At 47.4% G+C, this 21,031-nt stretch overlaps 1 protein-coding gene across 2 annotated transcripts in view; it reads right to left on the bottom strand.

Annotated features, from left to right (window-relative positions):
- Window positions 1-11,895: 11,895 nt before the first annotated feature.
- FAM120A (family with sequence similarity 120A) overlaps window positions 11,896-21,031 on the bottom strand; it is a 115,362-nt gene continuing 106,226 nt past the window's right edge. For both annotated transcript variants that reach the window (XM_025358792.1, XM_025358793.1), the window contains exons 14-18: window positions 19,965-20,148; window positions 19,258-19,395; window positions 16,714-16,855; window positions 15,654-15,750; window positions 11,896-13,786 (exon numbers count right to left, since the gene is read on the bottom strand). In XM_025358792.1, coding sequence (XP_025214577.1) covers window positions 13,475-13,786; window positions 15,654-15,750; window positions 16,714-16,855; window positions 19,258-19,395; window positions 19,965-20,148 — 873 coding nt within the window. In that variant the 3' untranslated portion in view covers window positions 11,896-13,474. The remainder of the gene's footprint in view (window positions 13,787-15,653; window positions 15,751-16,713; window positions 16,856-19,257; window positions 19,396-19,964; window positions 20,149-21,031) is intronic.

The following is a 21,031-nucleotide window of genomic DNA, read 5'->3' as shown; positions in this document are numbered from 1 at the left end:
CAGGCGGCGCCGCGGCCGGGAGGGTACGGGGACGGGGGCGCACGACAGCCCCCGCGCGCGCTCCCGGCCGGGCGCGTCCACACAATGCCGGGCGCGCTGGCTGGAGGGGCCGCGCCGGGAGCCGCCCGCCGGCCCGCGGGGCTCAGGGCGCGAGTGTGCGCGGGGGACGGGCCGCGCGCGGGACACAAAAGGGAATGGACGCGCGGGGGCGGCGGGCGGGGAGCCGCGGCCCCACCGAAGGGACCCCGGCCGCCGAGCGGCCTCTACGTCAGCGCCCCGGGTGGCGCCGCCTCCGCCCGCCGGCCTGGGCCGCCGCTCCCGCCGCCGGGAAGGCGGGCTGGGGAACCCTGCGGGGGAGAAGGTGGGTTGGGGGACCCTGCCGGGGGAGAAGACGGGCGGGGGGACCCCGCTGTGGGAGAAGGCGGGTGGAGGGGTCCCGAAGGTGGAAGATAGGCCGAGGAGGGCCCCCAAGGCTGAAGGTAGACCCAGGGGTCCGCGGGCGCGAAGGTGAGCTGGGGGAGCCCTGAGGCTGAAAGTGGGGTGGGACCCCGGGGAGAAGGTGGGCGGGGCCCCGGGGAAAAGATGAGCTGGGGGAACCCGGGCAAGGCAGGCGGGGAGACCCGGGGTGCGGAAGCGGAGCCCGCAGGAGAGCCTTCCTAGTCTAGAAGGCCGACATGCAAATACTTGGCCCTAACTTTCTAATGACCCCCACGACGGTGGGGTGTTCCTCCTCCTCGACTGCGCTGCCTCCCGCGTCTGCCCGTTCCCCATTGAGTTTCTGGCTGGGACACCACTTCCCCTTTCCCCTCATTCCCGGCTGGGGACTGCCGCCTCCCTCGCAGGATCCCGCGGACTTCCCTGATGCTCAGCCCCAGAGGAAGAGAACAGAAGCCCGGGCGGGGGGTGCGCTGGCACGGGCGGGTCAGCTCTGTCAAGAGAGAGCTCCCTGGCATTTGAGCCCCCCAGGCCTGTGACCTAAGGGGCGAGGAGTACGGGAACCCTGGCCCCCGTGTCCAGGGAGCTGAGCCCCCACGGTGGGGAGGAGAAGCGGAGGTGCGCTCTGAGTGGTCACTTGCACCCTTTCTAGAGGCCTTCCCTGCCCCACCAGCGCTGCATCCTTGGGGCATCCGCGCTGGGCGGGGGCCACATCCCTGCCTGCCCTTCCTCCCTCACCGTCTTTCTCTCCCCATCCTCCCTCAGCAAAATCCGCATCATGCTGGGAAATGCGGGCCACCCCTGCTCGGAATTCCAGAATCTCGGGAAGGAAAACCTGACCCAGTCTCCTAGCAGCATCCATAACAAGGCTCCTTAGCCCCTCGGCCCCTCACCATCACCGCCCACTTGCTGCTGCCAAGGGGCTGTTTGCTCCACGGCAGGCGGCTCAATTAAGGTCCTTCCTCCGACTGAGCAAAAATCCGCCCTCAGAGTCAGCCACCCACCCCCAACAAGTGACCCCGTGGATACAGACTCAGGGCAGTGCCCAAAGAACTGGGTATTGGGGAAGGGGACAGAGGAAGAAGTAGCTGGCCATAGAGGGAGAGGAAAGAGCAGGAGACCCCCAGCTCCCACACCTGTGGGCTGGCCAGGATGGCCTGCAATAGGCCTTCCTACCTGAATTCCGGTTGTCACTGGTTGCCTTCCTCCAGGGTGAAAGCCTGGAATTTTTTTTTTTTTTTTTTTTTTTTTTTTTTACATACTAAAGTTCTGGGAAAGAAGTAACTCTTAAGCCGTTGTCTACTATTATATATTATGCTCAGCCTGAAGGTTGAGAGCCCAAAAGGAGGGTTTCAGGTGAGTGGTGCCCACTTCCTTGATGGACACACTCTCTCCCTCGCCCTTACAGCAGTACTAAAGCAGTCAGGTGAGCAGTGCCCAGATGAAGCTGGAAACTTCTAGAGGCTGCTGTGGTGCAGGGGAAGCTGCCCTGATGTGGGTAGCCCCCCATCCCTTAACACTCCTATTAGCCTGTTTACAAACAATGAGGGTAGTTTGCCAACATTTAGCAAATGCTTTTACCAGGACAGAGCCCTGGGCTCAGTTCTTCATGAGGTTTTACCAGTACCCAGCCAGATATTTGTCAGCACTTAGCAAATGCCTGGGTCATGATGGCTATTAATGCATACTCAGGACTCTCCTTTGGTGCCTTTAGGTATTGGTATTGGTGCCATTTCACAGAAGTGAAAACTGAGGCGCTAAGCAATTAAACACCTAGCTGGACAGAGGATGTCTGCTCCCTGGTGAGACGGCAGAGGGTGGGAGCCAGTGAGGAGTCCTCGGCTGATCTCCAAGTCCTGGGTCTGTGCTCCCTGCCCCGCAGCCACGGCACAGAATGTGTCTGGAGAAGCTCCGCCCCCCCTCTAGTCGTTCAGGGGTGTCCACCCCACCCACTTCTCAGCCCTGCCCTCCAGATGGTCTTCTGTGCCCACCTGCACCTCCTGTGCTCCGCCAGATACATTCCTCTTGTTCAAAGCCCTTCCATGGCTGCCTGTCGTCTGTCGGATAAAACAAGTATCATCACGACCCCACAAGCTCCCTCTGTTTGGCTTGTCCCTATGGCTTCCCCTTTCTTTTTCTTTGTTTTCTTCTTTTTTTTTTTAAATGGAGTTCACTCATGTTGCCCAGGATGGAGTACAGTGGTGTGGTCTCAGCTCACCGCAACCTCCGCATCCCAGGTTCACGCGATTCTCCTGCCTCAGCCTCCCGAGTAGCTGGGATTACAGGCATGTGCCACCACACCCAGCTAATTTTCTATTTTTAGTAGAGACAGGGTTTCTCCATGTTGGTCAGGCTGGTCTCAAACTCCTGACCTCAGGTGATCCGCCCGCCTCCACCTCCCAAAGTGCCAGGATTTCAGGCGTGAGCCACTGCACCCAGCTGACTTCCCCTTTCTTTTCTCCATCTCCTTCGGGACACGCACCTCCCCATTCCTCTCTCCTTCCCTGCTTCTCTCTCACTCCTCTACTGAGGTATTTATTGAGCATCTACTGTGTCCCAAGCAGTGTTGTAGACACTGAGGACTCAGCAGAGTCTCAGCTGTGTTGGAGTTCACATTGGAGTAAAGGGAGACAGTCAGTACATACATCAATGCATACAAGATGATTGGGTAGAAAGAAGGGCACTGGCTAGAGGGACACCCCCCCTGAGAAGGTGAGCTGGGGGCAAAGGCCACGATAGGACTGCTGAGAGAGGGCAAGGAGCACAGTGAACTCACTCTTGCCTGGTGGTAAGGAGGGAAAGGCCCCAGACAGGAGGAGCATGGTGGCCTTGGAACTTCAGGTAGCATCTTACTGCCTCCCACACCTCATTGCCTTTCAAACTCAATGGCCTCCTCTGCTTAGTAGTTAGCCAACTACTAACTCCCTCAACTACTAACTGCCTGGTACCTCAATGCCTGCCCACCACACCCTCCCTGTTGCCCAGGGCTCAGCTGCACTTCAGCACTTAGGAGGCTATGCCAGGGTCAAGATGTCCCTACCCACAACCTCAGTCAGGCTGGCATTGTGCAGGTGCAGCGTGGGTGGGCTCACAAGCTCCAGGGCCTCCACACACCTGCACCCTGGTGCTGCAATGACAGTGCCGCTGCAGCATGGATGTGTTTTATTCCCCTTCCTACCCAGCCATCAGCACAGCCTGCTCCAGGGCCTGTGGTTCACACATTCACTAAACGTGTTGAGTGCAAATGCAGGTTTTTTGGTAAAATTGGGGTTACATATACATAATATAAAGCTTACCATTTTAACCATTTTTAATGCACAGTTTGGTGGTATTAAGTACATTCACACTGTTGTGCAACCACCACCACCATCCATCTCCAGAAATTTTTCCACAGTCCCCAGTGGAAACTCTGTCCCTTATAAACACCAAACCCCTCCTTCTCCAGCCCCTGGCAGCCACCATTTGCTTTTTGTCTCTATGAATTTGACTCCTCTAGGTATCTTATATAAGTGGAACCACACAATATTTGTCCTTTTGTGACCATTTTATTTCACTTAACATAATGTCCTCAAGTTTCGTCCCCACTGTAGCATGGGTCAGAATTCCTTTTTAAGACTGAATAATATTCCATTGTATGTATGTGCCACCCTTTGTTTCTCCATTCCTCTGTCAGTGGATACTTGGGTGGCATCCATCCTTTGGCTATTGTGAATAATGCTGCTATGAACATCAGCATGCAGATAACTGTTGGAGTCCCTGCTTTCACTTCTTTTGGGTATATAGCCAGAAGTGGAACTGCTGGATCACATGGTGATTCAATGTTTGTATTTTTTGAGGAACTGCCATACCATTTTCCACAATGGCTATACTATTTTACATTCCCACCAGGAATGCACAAGAGTTCCAGTTACTCCACATCTGCATCAACACTTACTATTTTCTGTTTTATATTTGTCTTGGTTTTTTTGTTGTTGCTGTTTTTGTTTTTATTTGGTAAAAGTCATCTTTAATGGGTGTGAAGTGGGATCTCATTGTGGTTTTCATTTGCATTTCCCTAATGACTAGTGATGTTGAACATCTTTTCATGTGCTTAATGGAGAAACATCTATTCAAATTCTTAGCCTCTTTTTTTTTTTTTTTTTTTTAATAGAGAGAGACAGGGTCTTGGTCCATCGCCCAGGCTGGAGTACAGTGGTATGATCATAGCTCACTGCAGCCTCAAACTTCCGGGCTCAAGAGATCCCAAGTAGCAGGGACTACAGGCAGGCACCACCACATCCAGTTAATTTTTTGTAGAGACGGGGGTCTCCTTATGTTGCCCAGTCTGTTCTCCAATTCCTAGCCTCAAGCAGTCCTCCTGCCTCAGCCTCCCAAAATGCTGGATTATAGGCATGAACCACCTCACTTGGCCTCCTTGCCCATTTTTGAATTGAGTTGTTTTCTGGTTGTTGAGTTTTAGGAGCCATTTATATAGTCTGGGTATTAATCCCCTTATCAGATACATGATTTGCAAATATTTTCTCTCATTCCATAGATTGCCTTTTCACCCTGTTGTGTCCTTTGCACAGAAGTTTTAAATTTTGGTGAAGTCTAAATTATCTATTTTTTCTCCTGTTTTGCCTGTGTTTTTGGTTTCATATCCAAGTAATCATTGTCAATCCAATATTATGAAGCATTTTCCCTAGTTTTCTCTCTCAGTTTTACAGTTTTAGCTCTTACATTTAGGTCTTCGATTCGTTTTAATTTTTGTAAATGATGTAAAGTAAGGACCTAACTTCATTGTTTTGCATGTGAATATCTTGTTTTCACAGCATCATGTTAGAAATATTGTCCTTTTCTCACTGAATTGTCTTGGCCCCTTGTTGAAAATCATTTGATCATATATATGTGAGGGTTTATTTCTTGGCTCTCTATTGTATTTTGTCTGTCTGTATGTCTGTCTTAATGTCAGTACCATACAGTTTTGATTACTGTAGTTTTGTACTAAGTGTAAAATCAGGAAGTGTGAGATCTCCAACTTTGTTCTTTTTTTTAAGACCATTTTGGCTACTTGGGGTCCCTTGAGATTCCATATGATTTCTAGAATGGATTTTTCCTTTAGAAAATTTATTTCTGCAAGAAAACATTGTTGAGATTTTCATAAGGATTGCAGTAAATCTGTAGATTGCTTTTAAGAGATTGACCTTTTAACAATAAGTCTTATAATCCATAGACACAGGCTGTCTTTTCATTTATTTGTGTCTTTTTAAATTGCTTTCAGCAGTGTTTGGTAGTTTTCCATTTTCAGTGTACAAGCTTCTGTCTCCTTGGCTAAGTTTATTCCTAAGTATTTTATTCTTTTTGATGCTATTATAAATAGATTTTTTTCATAATTTCTTTTTCAGATTTTTTTTTTAAAGATGGAATCTTGCTCTGTCACCCAGGCTGGAGTGCAGTGGCATGATCTCGGCTCACTGCAGCCTCCACCTGCCAGACTCAGGTGATTCTCCTGCCTCAGCTTCCCGAGTAGCTGGGATAACAGGCATGTGCCACCACACCTGACTAATTTTTGTATTTTTAGTAGACACAGGATTTCCCCATATTGGCCAGGCTGGCCTCGAACTTCTGACCTCAGGCAATCCGCCTGCCTCGGCCTTCCAAAATGCTGGGATTATAGGTGTGAGCCACTGCATCTGGCTGTTTTAAGATTGTTCATTGTTAGTGTATGGAAACAAAACTAATTTTTTTTTTTTTTTTTTTTTTGAGATGGAGTCTCGCTCTGTCGCCCAGGCTGGAGTGCAGTGGCGCGATCTCGGCTCACTGCAAGCTCCGCCTCCTGGGTTCATGCCATTCTCCTGCCTCAGCCTCCTGAGTAGCTGGGACTGCAGGCGCCTGCCACCACGCCCGGCTAATTTTTTTGTATTTTTAGAGAGACGAGGTTTCACCGTGTTAGCCAGGATGGTCTCGATCTCCTGACCTTGTGATCCGCCCGCCTCAGCCTCCCAAAGTGCTGGGATTATAGGCATGAGCCACCATGCCCGGCCAACTAATTTTCATATGTTGATTTTGTATCTTGCTCTTTACTAAATTCATAGGTTTTGGGATGGTTTTATGTCTGTGGACTCTTTAGGGTTCCTATATCTTGATGATCTTACATGAAGATATAAGTTCATGTCATCTATGAACAGATAATTTTACTTCTTTTCCAATTTGGATGGCTTTTTTTTCTCTCTCTTTTCCTTTTTCTTGTGTAATTGCTCTGGCTAGGACTTCCGGTACTATAATGAATAGAAGTAGTGAGAGTGGGCATCCTTGGCCTTCTTCCTGATCTTACAGGAAATGCTTTCAGCTCTTCACCATTGAGTAAGATTTTAGCTGTCAGCTTTTCACATATGGCTTTTACTATGTTGAGGAAGTTTCCTTCTATTCCTAGTGTATTTAATTTTTTAATCAAGGAAGGGTGTTGAATTTTGTTAAATGCTTTTTCTACATTAATTGAGATGACCATGTAGGTTTTTATTGCTCATTCTGTTAACATGTGTATTACATTGATTGATATTTGGATGCTGAAACATCCTTGCATTCTGGGAATAAATCCCACTTGGTCATGGCATATGATCCTTTTAATATGCTACTGAATTCAGTTTGCAAGTATTTTATTGAGGATTTTGGCATCAATATTCGTAAGGAATATTGGTCTGTAGCATTCTAGTATCTTTGTCTGGCTTTGGTATCATGGTAATCATGGTCTCATCGAAAGAGCTTGGAAGTATTCCCTCCTCTTCAGTTTTCTGTAAGAGTTTGAAAAGGACTGGTACTAGTTTTTCTTTAAATGTTTGGTACAATTCACCAGTGTAGCCATCTGTTCCTAGATTTTCTTTGTTGTGAGGTTTTTGATTAGTGATCCAATCTCCTTACTAGTTGTAGGTCTGTTGAGATTTTTTTGTTTCTTCATCATTCAGTCTTGGAAAGTTTTGTATGTCTAGAAATTTGTCCATTTAATCTGGGTTATTTTGTTGGCACACAACCAATGCAGGTTTCATACAGTGAACAAGGCAGAAACATTCCTACCTCCATAGATTCCATAGGCCAGAGCAAGAGACAGGTAACTAGTAATTGATAGGGGGTGGAAGATGTTAGAAAGGAAATACTAGCTCGAGGCTGGGTGTGTATTTGTGTATTTGTGAAAGATGAGTCGATTTGGTCACTGCATAGAAACTTCAAAGACTGGGCCCCTTCTTGGAGTACCTGGGGAAATTTTTTAAGCCATCTGGGCTTTTCTGACAGATATGAAAGTGACCCTCCTTGTTGACCATCTCTAGGATGGTCCTGTGATGTTTGGATGCAGTGAGCCTGTGGACAAGTCTCTGAGCCAGGTGACCACATTATTTACTACTATCCAAAAGGGTGCTGTTAATAAAGCACCAGAACAGGGGCAAACTGAGGCTATCCTGGGCAAACTGGCTGAGGCTATCCTGGGCAAACTGGCTGAGGCTATCGTGGGCAAACTGGGACTGATGTGACCCTCTCTATAGCCCATACTGGCATCAGTTGAGTTTGTGGGGATGGACATGCACAAATGCTAGGAGTAGGCATGGTTTCATGAGGTCAGGATGGGTCTACACAGGTGCCTCCAGCTGTATGCTTCCTGAACTGATGGAACTTGCTGGGCACAGCATGGGAAAAGGATATCCTGGTCCACCCAAGGTGCCTGTAATCTGCTTGGGTAGCTCCCACCTGCCCTCTAGGTCATTTTTCAGAGAGGTTTCCCTGACACCTTCCTCCTACCCCCACCCATGTAAATTCCTCATTTCCTCTGCATTTGTCCTTCATAGAACTTACTACCACTGCTGTTGCATTTTTATTTTTTCTTGAGTGCACTTTCACATGACTGTCCTTTACAAACTCTGGTGAAGTCCCACAGCCAGTTCAGCACAGGGCAAAGCACATTAATGAAAAGCCTATTTTGCCCCATCTGCAGGTCTTTGGTCAACTTAGCCTGAGCTGTGTTAGGGCCAAGACTGGAGGCTTCCCTGGGGTACAGGCAGGAGTAACCAGACAGCTTGGGGACCAAGGTGGGGAGGATGAGGGCAGAGCTGACAGGCTGGCCAGTGCAGGCTCCTGGCAAAAAGGCCTCTGCACCGTCTACTCCACAACATGAGGAGCTAAGTAGCAAAGGACTTTTGTCCAAGATATAGTGAGTAGGGGTAGGGAGTTGGGGCTAGCAAGAAATCAGTGTATTCTCAGAAGAACTGAAAGTAGAATAAAAGGGACGGAGGGATGAGAGTCACCCCTAAGGTTAGCGTCCATCATAAAACACATGTATTCTGCTGTCTGCCCCATGCAGTGCAGAGGTGGGTTCCCTCTGAGCAGGGAGAAGGAATGCAGGGCAAGGAGGGGTGTCCTGGAAGGCAGAGCAGCCTAGCACTACCTTGGTCCTTGTTGGTGATGATACAGAGGAAGGTACAGACAGTGAATTATTTCTTAAAATTCTTACCTTTGGCCTGATTGTTTGGGAGATCATGAAACAGCCAGGAGAGACATTAGAAGTTCCCTGTCAATTGAAAAATGAAGAAATTATGGGCAAATTAAATGTAAGAGGCGAAATGTTCACCCTCACTAGAAATCAAAGTCATGCAAATAAAAACCCATTTTTTAACCTGTCAAATTGGCAAACACCAGTGCCTTGACTGTGCCCAGCAGCCAGGCTAGTACAGACAAACGGCTTCTGGACCCTGGATACCAAGCAGCATTCCAGGGCTAAATCAGCAGGAGCACCAAAAGACTCTCTTCCCTCACCCTTCCCCACTGGGAGATCCTTCTGGTGAAATGCTAACCAGGAATAATGACACTGGTCCTCGCAAGGCCCACCTACAGGGTAGCGTGGATACCGGGAGCCCACTGGGCCTCCAAGCACAACCCGTCCTGCCCCAAAGCCTTCAACAGACCACAGCACTGGAGGACACAGCAAGCCCTGTCCTCAGGGTGGCCATGGGCTTCTCCGCTCTCCACGGATTCTCCTCGGGTGGGTGCTCCATCCGCTACTCCTGGCCCAGACCTGTGTTCCCAGATAGCCTCCACTCATGGCTGCATCATTTGCCCATGCCACCCATCTCCCCATCTTCTTTTTCTCATTTTCTTGCTTGAAATATTCTTATTTGTACATATGTATGTTGTCCCCCTACTCAAATGTAAATGCCGGAAAGGCAGGGGCCTTGACATCTTCTATCCCATGGGGCCTAGGGCTGGACCTGACATGGACTCTCCCCACGTGCTTGCAGAACAAGGAAATGTCCAACCATGCTGGTGGGGAAAGACTGAATATGTTACGGTGCAGCCCCACCGTGGAGTCTGTGGGACTGTGACAGGATATGGTATGGTAGGGAAAGGCAATCATCAAATGATGCTAATTGGGGAAAATGTTACAAAATATTAACATGATTATTTTTTGTATAAGAAAAAAGAATCTATATATTGCATAGGAGAGAGACTAAATGTTAAAAACAGGTGTCTCAGGATGGAGGACTCACCGGGGACTTCTTTTCCTTTTTGTGTATCTAGTCAGTATTTTTTAAACTTACCACAATAAACACATACTGCTTTTGAAAGAAGAAAAAAAAAAGTAAAACCTATTTTTGAAAAGGAAAAGAATAAATGGCCAGGCGGGAGGGCATACGACTTGCCCCAGGATATCATGCTGCCAGGAAGGTGAAACATCAGCATCACCGTTCAGTCCAGCCCGCACCAGCGCCACCCAGAGTCACTGGCCCTTAGGCCTTCCTCTGCAATTCTGGTGGTGTGGGAGGAGTGGCCAGGATGGCTCCAGCAAGGAGGGGTGTCCTTGGCCTCCTTGTTCCAGCCACAGGATCGCTGGAGCCCCAGCACCCTCTCCCTTCCTCTTTCCTTAATGCCCAATCCTGCACCTACTGGGGCTTTAGGAGCGGGTGGACAGACCCAACCTGGAGCTAAGGGTTGGATTGCAGCCCAGTCCCTGCTGAGAGTGACCTGGAGCAAGCTGTGCTGCTCTCTCACCTACAGCAATTGCAGCTAAGAGACCAGAGCCACCGGAAGGAAGGAGCACCTGCTTGTCAGGGAGCTAAGCGGGACCCTTGACATGCGCGCGCTCCTGCTGCTGAGACTGTGCTGTTCAGAAGCCTGTCCCTCTCCCCTCTTAAAGCCAGAGGGCTGTCCCCGTCAGTTTGCTATTCTCAAGTGGGGTGGACTTGCCCCTTGGGAGAGGGAAGAAAAGTGCATGGTTGTCACGGTGGGAGAGGCACTGCCTAGCAATGGGTGGTGGAAGCTGGTGGGCCTGGAAGGTGTTCCTCCACAACGCTGTCCCTCTGCCAGGCATGTGCGATCCAGAGTGGGTGAGACTTGTTCCCGTCACAGGCAGGGTCCTCAGTGGAATCGTGTTTTTGAAAGACCGAGACGTCCGGGCGCCCCCATCTTCCCACAGCACAGAGACGGGCTGGGGGGCCCGCCACCGGAAGGCTGGCGCAGAGGGACTCAGCCGCAGGCCCGAAACAGCGGGCCACCGTCAGGGACGGGCGAGTGGGGGTAGGAAGAGGCCCTGGAGTGAGTGATACTGGCTTCACTTCCTTCAAACTCTGAAAGCCCGCCCCATAAAAAGCAGGGGTGAATTCGTCTGAGGTCTGAACAGCCAGGACCAGGAGAGCTCTCAGGGTGTTAGTTGGAGAAACTGGCTCGGCTCGGGCTTTGCTGGCACTCGAGCTCCCGGGGTCTGCTCGGTCCCTCTCGGGACACACGGGTCTCTGCTGGGCCCGGCGCCGGCCTCGCACACAGAACGGGCTTCACGGCGCAGGCTCGGCCGCCGGGAGGAAAGAGCAGGGGGTACGCCTCACCCACACGGACACGCCCCGCGGGCTGCGCGCGCACCGGGGCCTGCGCGGTGGCGGACCAGGAAGCGCCACGCAAGGCCCCGCCCCGCCCTTCCACAGGAAGGAAACGCGCCCCCGGGCGAGCGCCAGCCCCTCCCTTGAGCGGGATCGCCGCGGCTCTCCTGGCCGCCTCCGGCGCCGTTAGCCCACCATCCGCCGCTAGGGGGCAGCACGGGACGCTTTCCCCAGGCGTTCGGCGGACCTGGGTACGGGGACCTCATATCAGGCTGCAGAGAAGAGCCGTCAATCAAAAGGATAGCATGAAAAATGGACTGTATTTCTAACATCCAGCTTTTAAAACGTGGTGGAGTCAAATTTATTGCTTCCTCGGGGCTTTAAAAAACCTTTTCTGTAAGTCCGCTTCATCAGAATTTTTTTTTTAATCCCCTTGGTTGCCTGAAATTTAGCTATCAAACAAATTAATCATATATTAATGTTCCTCTAAGCCGGAAACCTGGAATTACTTTGAAAAGGTAAAATATTTTTAAACTTTGGTTTTCTGATCTTTTCAGTAGTTGTTTCGATTTGAATTAAACCTCGGTAAAATTAGCTTTTACAAGTGAATTTAAAAGCCACGCCATACTTTATACTAAAAGAATAAAGATTTTTATTAAGCATTGTAAGTTGCATTCAATAGCCTTCAGATACACCACACCACAATCCATCGACAGTCAGTCAAACCCAACAGCAGTTCATTCTTGCACAATCCATGAGTTAGGGCAAAACTCCCTTCAACTTACAGTAAGATCCTACTTAGCTCTTGCGGGCAGGGGTTGGGGAATTACACCTCATTTCTGATCACTAATGTGATGAAGAGCATCAGAAGTATATGAAAACGATAAGAAGTGATTCTGATTTCAAAGTACATTGTTTGGAAACATTAACAAAAACATCAAAATGATAGAAGTATACCTGCTTCTACTAAATTCTTGATGGGAAAGTTCTCAAGAACAAGCAATTTGTTTCCTGCTACAGAAGGGGGGGGGGGTGGTTTTTTTTTGTTTTTTAAGATCAAAGGGTTTTTTTTTTCACAGAATTTCATATTTGCTAATATGAAGGCATAAAACAGCAACAAAGAACAATAATGCATACAGCAGTGAATACACCAGGGTAATGTTGATATTCGAAACGGCTAGATAATTTTTGGGGGGCTTTAGAATAAATGCAACAGAGGTCAATAATCACAAAATTTTAAGGTTAGAGCAAGATCAGTCAATGACTAAACAGAGTTAACATCTTTTATAGGACTATTACTGATTATTAGCATTTTTGTTTTGCAAATGGGCACATACTGGTAAGAATGGAAGAAAGGACGATAACATGCATATTAACTACACACTTTAAAAATTATGAACCATGCAGAAGTTTAGCTCAAGTAGTAGTACTAATGGTCTACATCCGATTCAAAACCACATAGTTCATTGATCACAGATGCATGGTATTAGTCACGAAAGTTTCAGAACACATTGTGTTGATTTTGAAAGGTCATTTGCATCTTCTAAGATTTCAACTTTATCTCCATTTAACTTGCTTGTAAAGTATGTATGATGTATTGTATATTTAAAATCAGCAGAACGGCAATATTACTCTATAATTTTTTAGTTCTGATAGTTGCACTTTTTTTTTTAACACAAAAGAACCACATCAACAGTGATGAAATTTAAGAAAGAAAAACTGTGGTTGTGCCTTATTTCTTTCATAATCATAAAAATCAAAGCCTTAAAGAAAGCTTCATTGTGAAACAGTAATGCAAAATCAAATATAATGGCATACATATGGTGCCAAATGCTAAAAATTATATTTTAAGCTATATATACTTAAAGACTGCCAAAATTTGTTTTCTTTATAGTTCAAGAAACACAACTATAGGCTTTTGTCATAACCAGTTTAAACTTTATGTGTACTTCATTTTAAGTGCGGGAGTCAAATGCTCTTCATTTTCTTTCTCTTTTTTGTTTTATTGTAGCATTTTGACTACAACTGGTTAAAACTAAAAATGTGTTGTTTAAATCTCTGATATCAAAGAGGGATCTGAATTTCCAAAGTCCTCATTTTTCTCTTACGGAAAGGACAAAATGTACATAACTGCAGGCTCTCTTTCTCTCCAGATATTCCTAAATCCTTACCCTTCCAGCATCCTTCACCCTCTATAAAAAATAAGTTTACTCTTCTTTATTTAAGACAGCTGCCTCCAGAGCAGCTTCTCTGCGGCAAGCGCTGTCTGTACTTAGTGCATTTAAATGAGGATTTGTATTGCACGTTTTAGAGTCATTATTCAAGGCACTTTCAGAGTGGCTGGGGGCCCTGGCGTCACCCGTGCTCCCGTTCATCTGGGGAGCCGGCTTCTCCTCGGCCATCACTCCGTTTTCAGCCAGGGACCCGTCTGAAGACATAGCAGAGGACTTCGATTCCCCAGATTTTGACTTAAGTTCTTTGGCCACTTCTTCTGCTGAAGCAGCGTAAGGAGGTCTGCCCTGTTTAAAATGAAGGACAACAAATGAGAAGGTGGTTTCTGATAAACAGTAGAGGGAGGATGCAAATGTTGGCCTAATGACACTCTGAAGATTCAACAGCAGACACTGCCCAGCTGGGTCCCTCTCACCCTGTCTTTGCTTTGACTTTTGGGCGGCAGACGCTCTACCTGTCTCTGTCAGTTCCCTCCACGGCCCCTTCTCTCAACTCTCTGTAGTTAATATCCTGAAAATGAGGGAGATTCCCCCTTCAGGAGATCTGTCTAATCCTTTGAATGGCACCAAATTGTTTAAAGTAACAAACGCCCCTCAATAAGTCTTCTCTAAAACTGCGACTGTTCCCACCACCACAAAACAAACAGGGTCTCCCACATCTGCCTGTGACATGCAGTAGTGCACATACCCCATTTCTACTGGGGAACTATACTCATTGCTAGGGAACCTCAACAAGAAATCTGCACTGATAATTACCACGTGTTTGTGAAATAGCTCTTCTGAATGGGTCTTCCCCACTCCTCTGAATAGATTTAAAAATAATTCTCTGAAAAAAAAAATGGTCCTTGAGACTAATCCAGCCCATTTTCTGAAAGACATGGCTCTCTGTGAAGGCCGTGAAGACAGATCTTGAATTGCTTCTATCATTAGACCAGGCTCAACCTTGGCATGTGATACGGTGGCTCCGTTCCCTCTCCGTGATGGGCCTGTCCCATACACCGTAGGGTGTTTAGCAGCATCCCTAGGCTTCACTCATTAAAAGCCAGTGCCCCACACCAAGTCGTGACAATCAGCGTCTCCAAATGTCCCTTGGGGGCCAATCACCAGGGCTGAGAGCCACTGTCATAGACTGACTCGGTGCTGAAGAAAATATGGATGGTTTTCACCTTCAAACGGTCATTTTACAGACAAGAACAGAAATCTTCCAGCTCTCGTCATCGCATCCCCTTCCCAATAAAGATGGTGGTAACTTCCAGCATCTTCTAGGCCTCCTACTCTGAAAACCAGGGTATTTGCCTTGTTGATGACAAAATCCATTCACTCAACCAGATGGAGATGTGACCCTTGCCTAAGGAATGACCTCCATAAACCAAGGGTCCCCACATACTCTCCTACAACAGCCTCTATTTTAGCTTCCAACCCTAAAATTTCAGAAATACTAACACACCTTCTCCATGAATCAATGCAATCATTTTCTTTGAACCTTGAGACAAGTAATACAAAACATAAAAATATAGCAGGACTGCTGGGCACGGTGGCTCACGCCTGTAATCCCAGCACTTTGGGAGGCCAAGGCAGGCAGATCACCTGAGGTCAGGAGTTCGAGACCAACCTGGCCAACATGGTGACACTCCAACTCTACTAAAAATACAAAAATTAGCCAGGCGTGGTGGCACACACCTATAGTCCCAGCTACTCGGGAAGCTGAGGCATGAGAATCGCTTGAACCCAGGACGTAGAGGTTGCAGTGAACAACGACTGTGCCACTGCACTCCAGCCTGGGTAACAGAGCAAGACTCCATCTCAAAAAAAAAAAAAGAAACTGAAAGTGGCTGTTCCAGCTCCGTCAGGGCCAGGCAATGCCTAAGGTGAGCCCAGCCCATCGTGTCACACCAGGCGGGAAGCCACCAGAGACACAGGGTCATGGCAAAGGGGAGAGACCACCTGAAGAGGCACTCAACAGCAAAATGATCTGGGCTCTAGGAAATGGACATTTGGTGAGCAGCTGTGTGCCAGTTACTGTGTTAGATGCTTGACAGCTAAAGCATTACCCTCACACCCCTTCTGTTTGAGCACAGGCACTAGAAGTGCAAGCTCAGACAGGAGACATCCCTGAGGGCCCTGAACTGGCACAAACATCATGTTGTCTTCTTACCTGAATTGCTGCCTGGTTTTTGTAACCTCTGCCATAGTACCTTCCACCTCTTCCAAATGTTCTAATCACTGGGGTGGAAATAACTCCTCTTGGACGCCTAAATGAATTAAAAAGGACAACAGTAAACACTTAAATCTGTTACAGACATTTAAGATAGTATCAAATGACTTTGAAGCCATCCAGTCTTACACTTTATGAAGCACTGAATTAACCCATTGATGCCGGAAGTTGCCATTTTTTGAATTTTTGCAATCAGACTTTGGTATGACTTTGAGCAGTAGGACATAAATAACTCCCACATGCTTCACGTTCCAATAATGGAACACTAGGTGTAAATAGATTGAGTATAATTATAGGGAAGATTTATTCCAAACAATCAATCTTATATTTTTGGTTCATATCCAATACATTTGCAGTCAAATGCTCTACCCCGGAGCTACATCCCCCATATCCAATGTATTTGATTTGAAAACTAATACTTTAGAAATGCTACTTCAAAAAAATTGCTAAGGCACCTGGTTAATTGAAAATTGCATGGTTAATTATTTAATAATGGTTAATTAAATAATTACATAATACTATAAATGGGATCCTATGCAAACATTATAAATGATGTTAAAGGCCGTGTGCAGTGGCTCACACCTGTAATCTCAGCACTTTGCGAGGCTGAGGCGGGTGGACTGGTTGAGCTCATGAGTTCAAGACCAACCTGGGCAACAGGGCGAAACTGTCTTTACCAAAAATACAAAAATTAGCCAGACATGGTGGCACATGACTGTGGTCCCAGCTACTCGGGAGGCTGAAGTGGGAGGATCGCTGGAGCCCAGAAAGTCAAGGCTACACTGAACTGTGATTGCGCCACTGCAGTCTAGCCTGGGTGACAGTGAGACCCCATCTTAAATAAATAAATAAAAACTAAATAATTAAATAAATACAAACTATATTAAAGAATGTATCTAACGATATAAAAATGTTCCTACTAAACTTCCAAGTCAAAAAAGCAAGTTAGAAGTTGTTTTCGTTATTTATACAAAAGACATTTTCGTGGCCCAGAACTTACCCTCTAGCTGGTCCTCCGACAGAAACCACCTGCAGGGGGAAGGGCCCCCGGCCCCCACGGCCCCGCCTGCTCCCGGCCCAGTGGCCAACCACAGTGCCAGCTATTTCTAGTTTGCCTCCCTGAGAAGGTATAGGTTGGACTCCTGCACAAAAAATATACGAAAAGACAAAATCTTTACAATCACAGAATTAAGAATAGCAAAAAGATAAAAGCAAGAAACTTCTTTTCAGTTTTGGTTTATATTTACTATGAAGCTACTTTCTCCTGTTTTGTACAATTTTTTATTATGTAGCGTATCTATGTGCACACTGTTTGACTTAAAACTATTGTGAAGAACCCATGACAACTGAATTAGGTTACAACTGCAAATGTGCAAGCCTTTTTAGATAGAAACAGATTCAATAAAGTGTTGTCATCAGGTGCATTTGGCATGCCTTCTATACTACCAAGATGGAAATCTGCAAACTCAGAATGTTTTTCTCTTTAGGCAAATACTTCCAGGTTTACTACCTTAACCGAACATCATAGAATCAATAAACATAGCCTGTATTTCTTATTGTATTTTTAAATTAGAATTTCCATAAGCAAAGTCACAAATAGAAATTTACTAACTTCTTTTGATTACTGCAAATCGTAAGCTTTCTGACCTAAGAAAATTCTCTAATTGCTAATTGGCAGCAAAACTTCTGATTAAAAACAAAAAAATAAGCAAATAAAACCAGACCCCCAAGCATCTTGTTTTCTGACAGTGGAAATGGATAATAATAAGCTATCATCTTGGTGTTAGCTGTGGCAATTCAGCAGTGTCCAACAGAAACCTACAACAAGCCTTATATTTTCTTGTAGCCACATGAAAAATGTACAAAGAAACAGAGAAAAGAAGTTTTAATAATGTATTTATTTAACTCAGTGTATCAAAAATAACACTATTTCAACACGTAGTCAAGATTCTTTTTTTTTTTTGAAACAGGGTCTTGCTCTGTCACCCAGGCTGGAGTGCAGCGGTGCAATCATGGCTCACTGCAGCCTTGACCTCCCAGCTCAAGCGATCCTCCCACCTCAGCCTCCTGAGTAGCTGGGACTACAGGTGTGCACCACCACACCTGGCTAATTTTTAAAATTTTTTGTAGAGGCAGGGGTCTCACTATATTGCCCAAGCTGGTACTGAACTCCTGCCTCAAGCAATTCTCTCTCCTTGGCCTCCCAAAGTGCTGGGATTACAGGCATGAGCCACTGTGCCTGGCCCAAGATAAAAAAATGATGAGCTATTTTAGTCTGCTTCCCATTTTAAGTTTTAAAATCTGATATATATTTTACACATTCTAGCCAGAGCTGAAGTGCTCAACAGAGCAGTGGCCAGCAGCTACTATACTAGGCAGTGCAAATCTGAGTTCCAGACACAATTTTAAGAAAATTAGGAAGCAGGTTCCTTTTATCATTCCAGTCTAAAAATTCACTTCTTGCCCTACACTATCCATAGTGCAATCTCCCCTCTCCCTCCATCTTTGATCCCAACTACGGGCCAGCCTCAGTTTCAAGGCACTAGAAGGAGCTGAAGCAAATCAAGAAGCAGAGAGGAAACATGGCTGCGAGCTGCGTAAGGAGCAGTCACAGAGCAGAGTAGCACCCTGCAGGAGGCCGGTTTGCAGACAGAGGAGGCAGAGAAGCATGCAGCTGCACCAGGGAAAGGAGAGGCGACCTGCAGACAGAGGGGGTGACCCACGGCCAAATCTGCAAGAGTCACCTTCCCGCACAGTTCCCTTGCTGGCCTCCCTAACTATCCCATGTAACTGAGTTGGAAAAACATTGTTAATCAAGAGAGAAAGGCTTGCCCATCCTCAATGTGACTCCAAAATCACATCTGAACAGTCAGTCCTGTTATGTGACTTGATGGGCAGATTTAGATCTGCAGTCCCAAAATGCGGGATGAGGTCAAAGACACAGGTGACTGGCTTCCGATTACAGCCCCGTCACAGGACACTGCTTCCTGTGCTAAATGTTAAGACCCTTTTCTCCTTTGCAAGTCGAATACAAATGCAAAGAGAAGCACTGGGAATCTACAGTAAACTGCCTTGTTTATATTCCCAACATTAGATCTTTGTTTACAAATGTTTCTGCGAAACAAACTGCGACAGACTTTTTATGTCAGGAATTCTGTGACCATTAGAATGTTCTATACAAGCATGATAATCTTTACCAAAAGATGGCTGCTTGGGAAAGAAACGCCACTATTAGTCAGCAGCTCATCCTATGAACACGAGGCGATGGTCAGGTTACCCAGGTGCACAGAAAGGTTCTGTTCTAGGTGGACACTCAGTGGTCTACCCTGAAAGGAGAGACTGGCCACAGCAGGGCCGCTGCCGAGCCCTGAGAGCAGAGAGTCTCAGGAGGAGCGGTCAGTGAGGGCCAGAGCGGGGACCCAGAAGAAAGGCCGTTCTGCTGGAGGAAGGGCTCATGAGGACAGTAGAGGAAGGAAGGCGCCAGACGATGGAGCGAAGGAAGTGCTGGCAGGCAGAAGCTCTGGGAAGGGGTGGGTATAATTACCGCCCTGGGACTTGCTAGTCCTGCTGCTGTCACTGCCTGAGAAGGCTCCGCAGTGTCCCGATGCTGCCGCCACACGGAAGGCACGGTAAGGGCCTGTTGCTACCGTTTCCCCATAGGGGCCTCCAAAGCCACAGACGCCTGTGGGACCCGGGGTAGAGAGAGAGGGGAGAAGTGTAAGGGACAGGACTCAGGGCCCTGCTGGATATTCGGGCAGAGTGGCCCCTGCCTCCTCCAGCTGCCATGGAGGGGTCTCCCGGCCCCTCTTGTCACCTCGCTGTCCTGTGCCCATGGTCCCTGGGGACCAGCATTGTAAGGCCACCCTCCCTGCAGCAGGTCGTTCAACAGGGCACTGGCATGGGGCTCAGGATGCGCCCTGGGAGATGAGTCCTGGAAAATGGCTCTCTCTGCCCTGGGTGGGCTTATTTTCCCTTACACATGAGAAAAAAATATATCTTAAAATGTGAGCAGAGTTTTCAGCTTGACGGACAGATTTGACGATGCAGCTTTTGCATTCGCAGCAGCAGGTCCCGCTCCCCTATCTCCAGGATCAAACTCGCTCCTCACGGACTTGAAGAACTGCTGCTGCGGGACCTCCAGACCAACAGTGACAAGGTCAACACAGCAGATGGGCTTGCCTATAAGGGCTGCACGTTCTTTACAGGAAAATGGCATCTGTTACCCACAGGAACACGTTCCAGTCAACTCACCTGCAAAGCCTCTGCCCCTGCCCTGAGAGGGTGGGACAGGCCCAAAGTGCCGGGGGTACGCAGAGGCGGGGTAGAAGGGCAGGGCAGGAGGCGGCGGGAAAGGGAGCGTGTGGCTCTGCCGGGAGAAGCTGAGCCCCTCGAGGACACTCTGGCGCATCTTCTCTACCTTGGCAGCCTGATCAGCCTGGAAGTCAAGGACCAGCATGTGAAAATGCCATCCACAGGGGGTTTTAATTGAATTTAAATGAGCACTAAAGAAATAAGATCTATCAACTGTACAGTTGGTTCCCTTTATTCATGAATTCTACATCTGCACATTCACCTACTTGCTAATGTTTCTTTGTAACCACAAAAATCAATACTCACGGCAGTTTTCTTGACATCTGCAGACTTGTGCAGAACACAGCAAAAAGTGTTGTTGCCTGATGCGCTGACCCCAGCTGAGGTCAAACAAGAGAACGCTTGCCTTCTTGTTTCAGCTCATACTGAAAACAAGAATCCTTTTCACAGTTTATTAGGTGCCACGTGTTTCACATTTTTGTCCTTTTTTGTTGGTGATTTCACTGTTTAAAATGTTCCCCGGCTGGGTGCGGTGGCTCACGCCTGTAATCCCAGCACTTTGGGAGGCCCACGGGGGTGGATTGCTTGAGGTCAGGAGTTCAAGACCAGCCTGACCAACACAGCAAAACACTGTCTCTACCAAAAATACCAAAATTAGCTGAGCATGGTGGCAGGCACCTGTAACTCCAGCTACTTGGGAGGCTGAAGCAGGAGAATCACTTGAACCTGGGAGGGGGAGGTTGCAGTGAATCGAGACTGCACCACGGCACTCCAGCCTGGGCAACAAGAGCGAAACTCCGTCTCAAAATGAATAAATAAATAAACCAATAATGCTGAAGTGCTGTCTGGTGTTCCCAAATGCACAAGGAGGCTGTAATGTGCCTTACAGAGAAAATACACGTTACAGAAGCTACTGGCTGTGAGTTCAATAATAACGAGTCAACAATCCATACTATATAAGGTGTCTTTAAACCAAAATGCACATGCAATAAGATTACATAGATTGG

This window comes from Theropithecus gelada, chromosome 15, assembly GCF_003255815.1.
Source record: "Theropithecus gelada isolate Dixy chromosome 15, Tgel_1.0, whole genome shotgun sequence".
NCBI lineage: Eukaryota > Metazoa > Chordata > Mammalia > Primates > Cercopithecidae > Theropithecus > Theropithecus gelada.
Note: the sequence above shows the minus strand (reverse complement) of the source record. Positions and strands in the feature narration are given on the sequence as shown.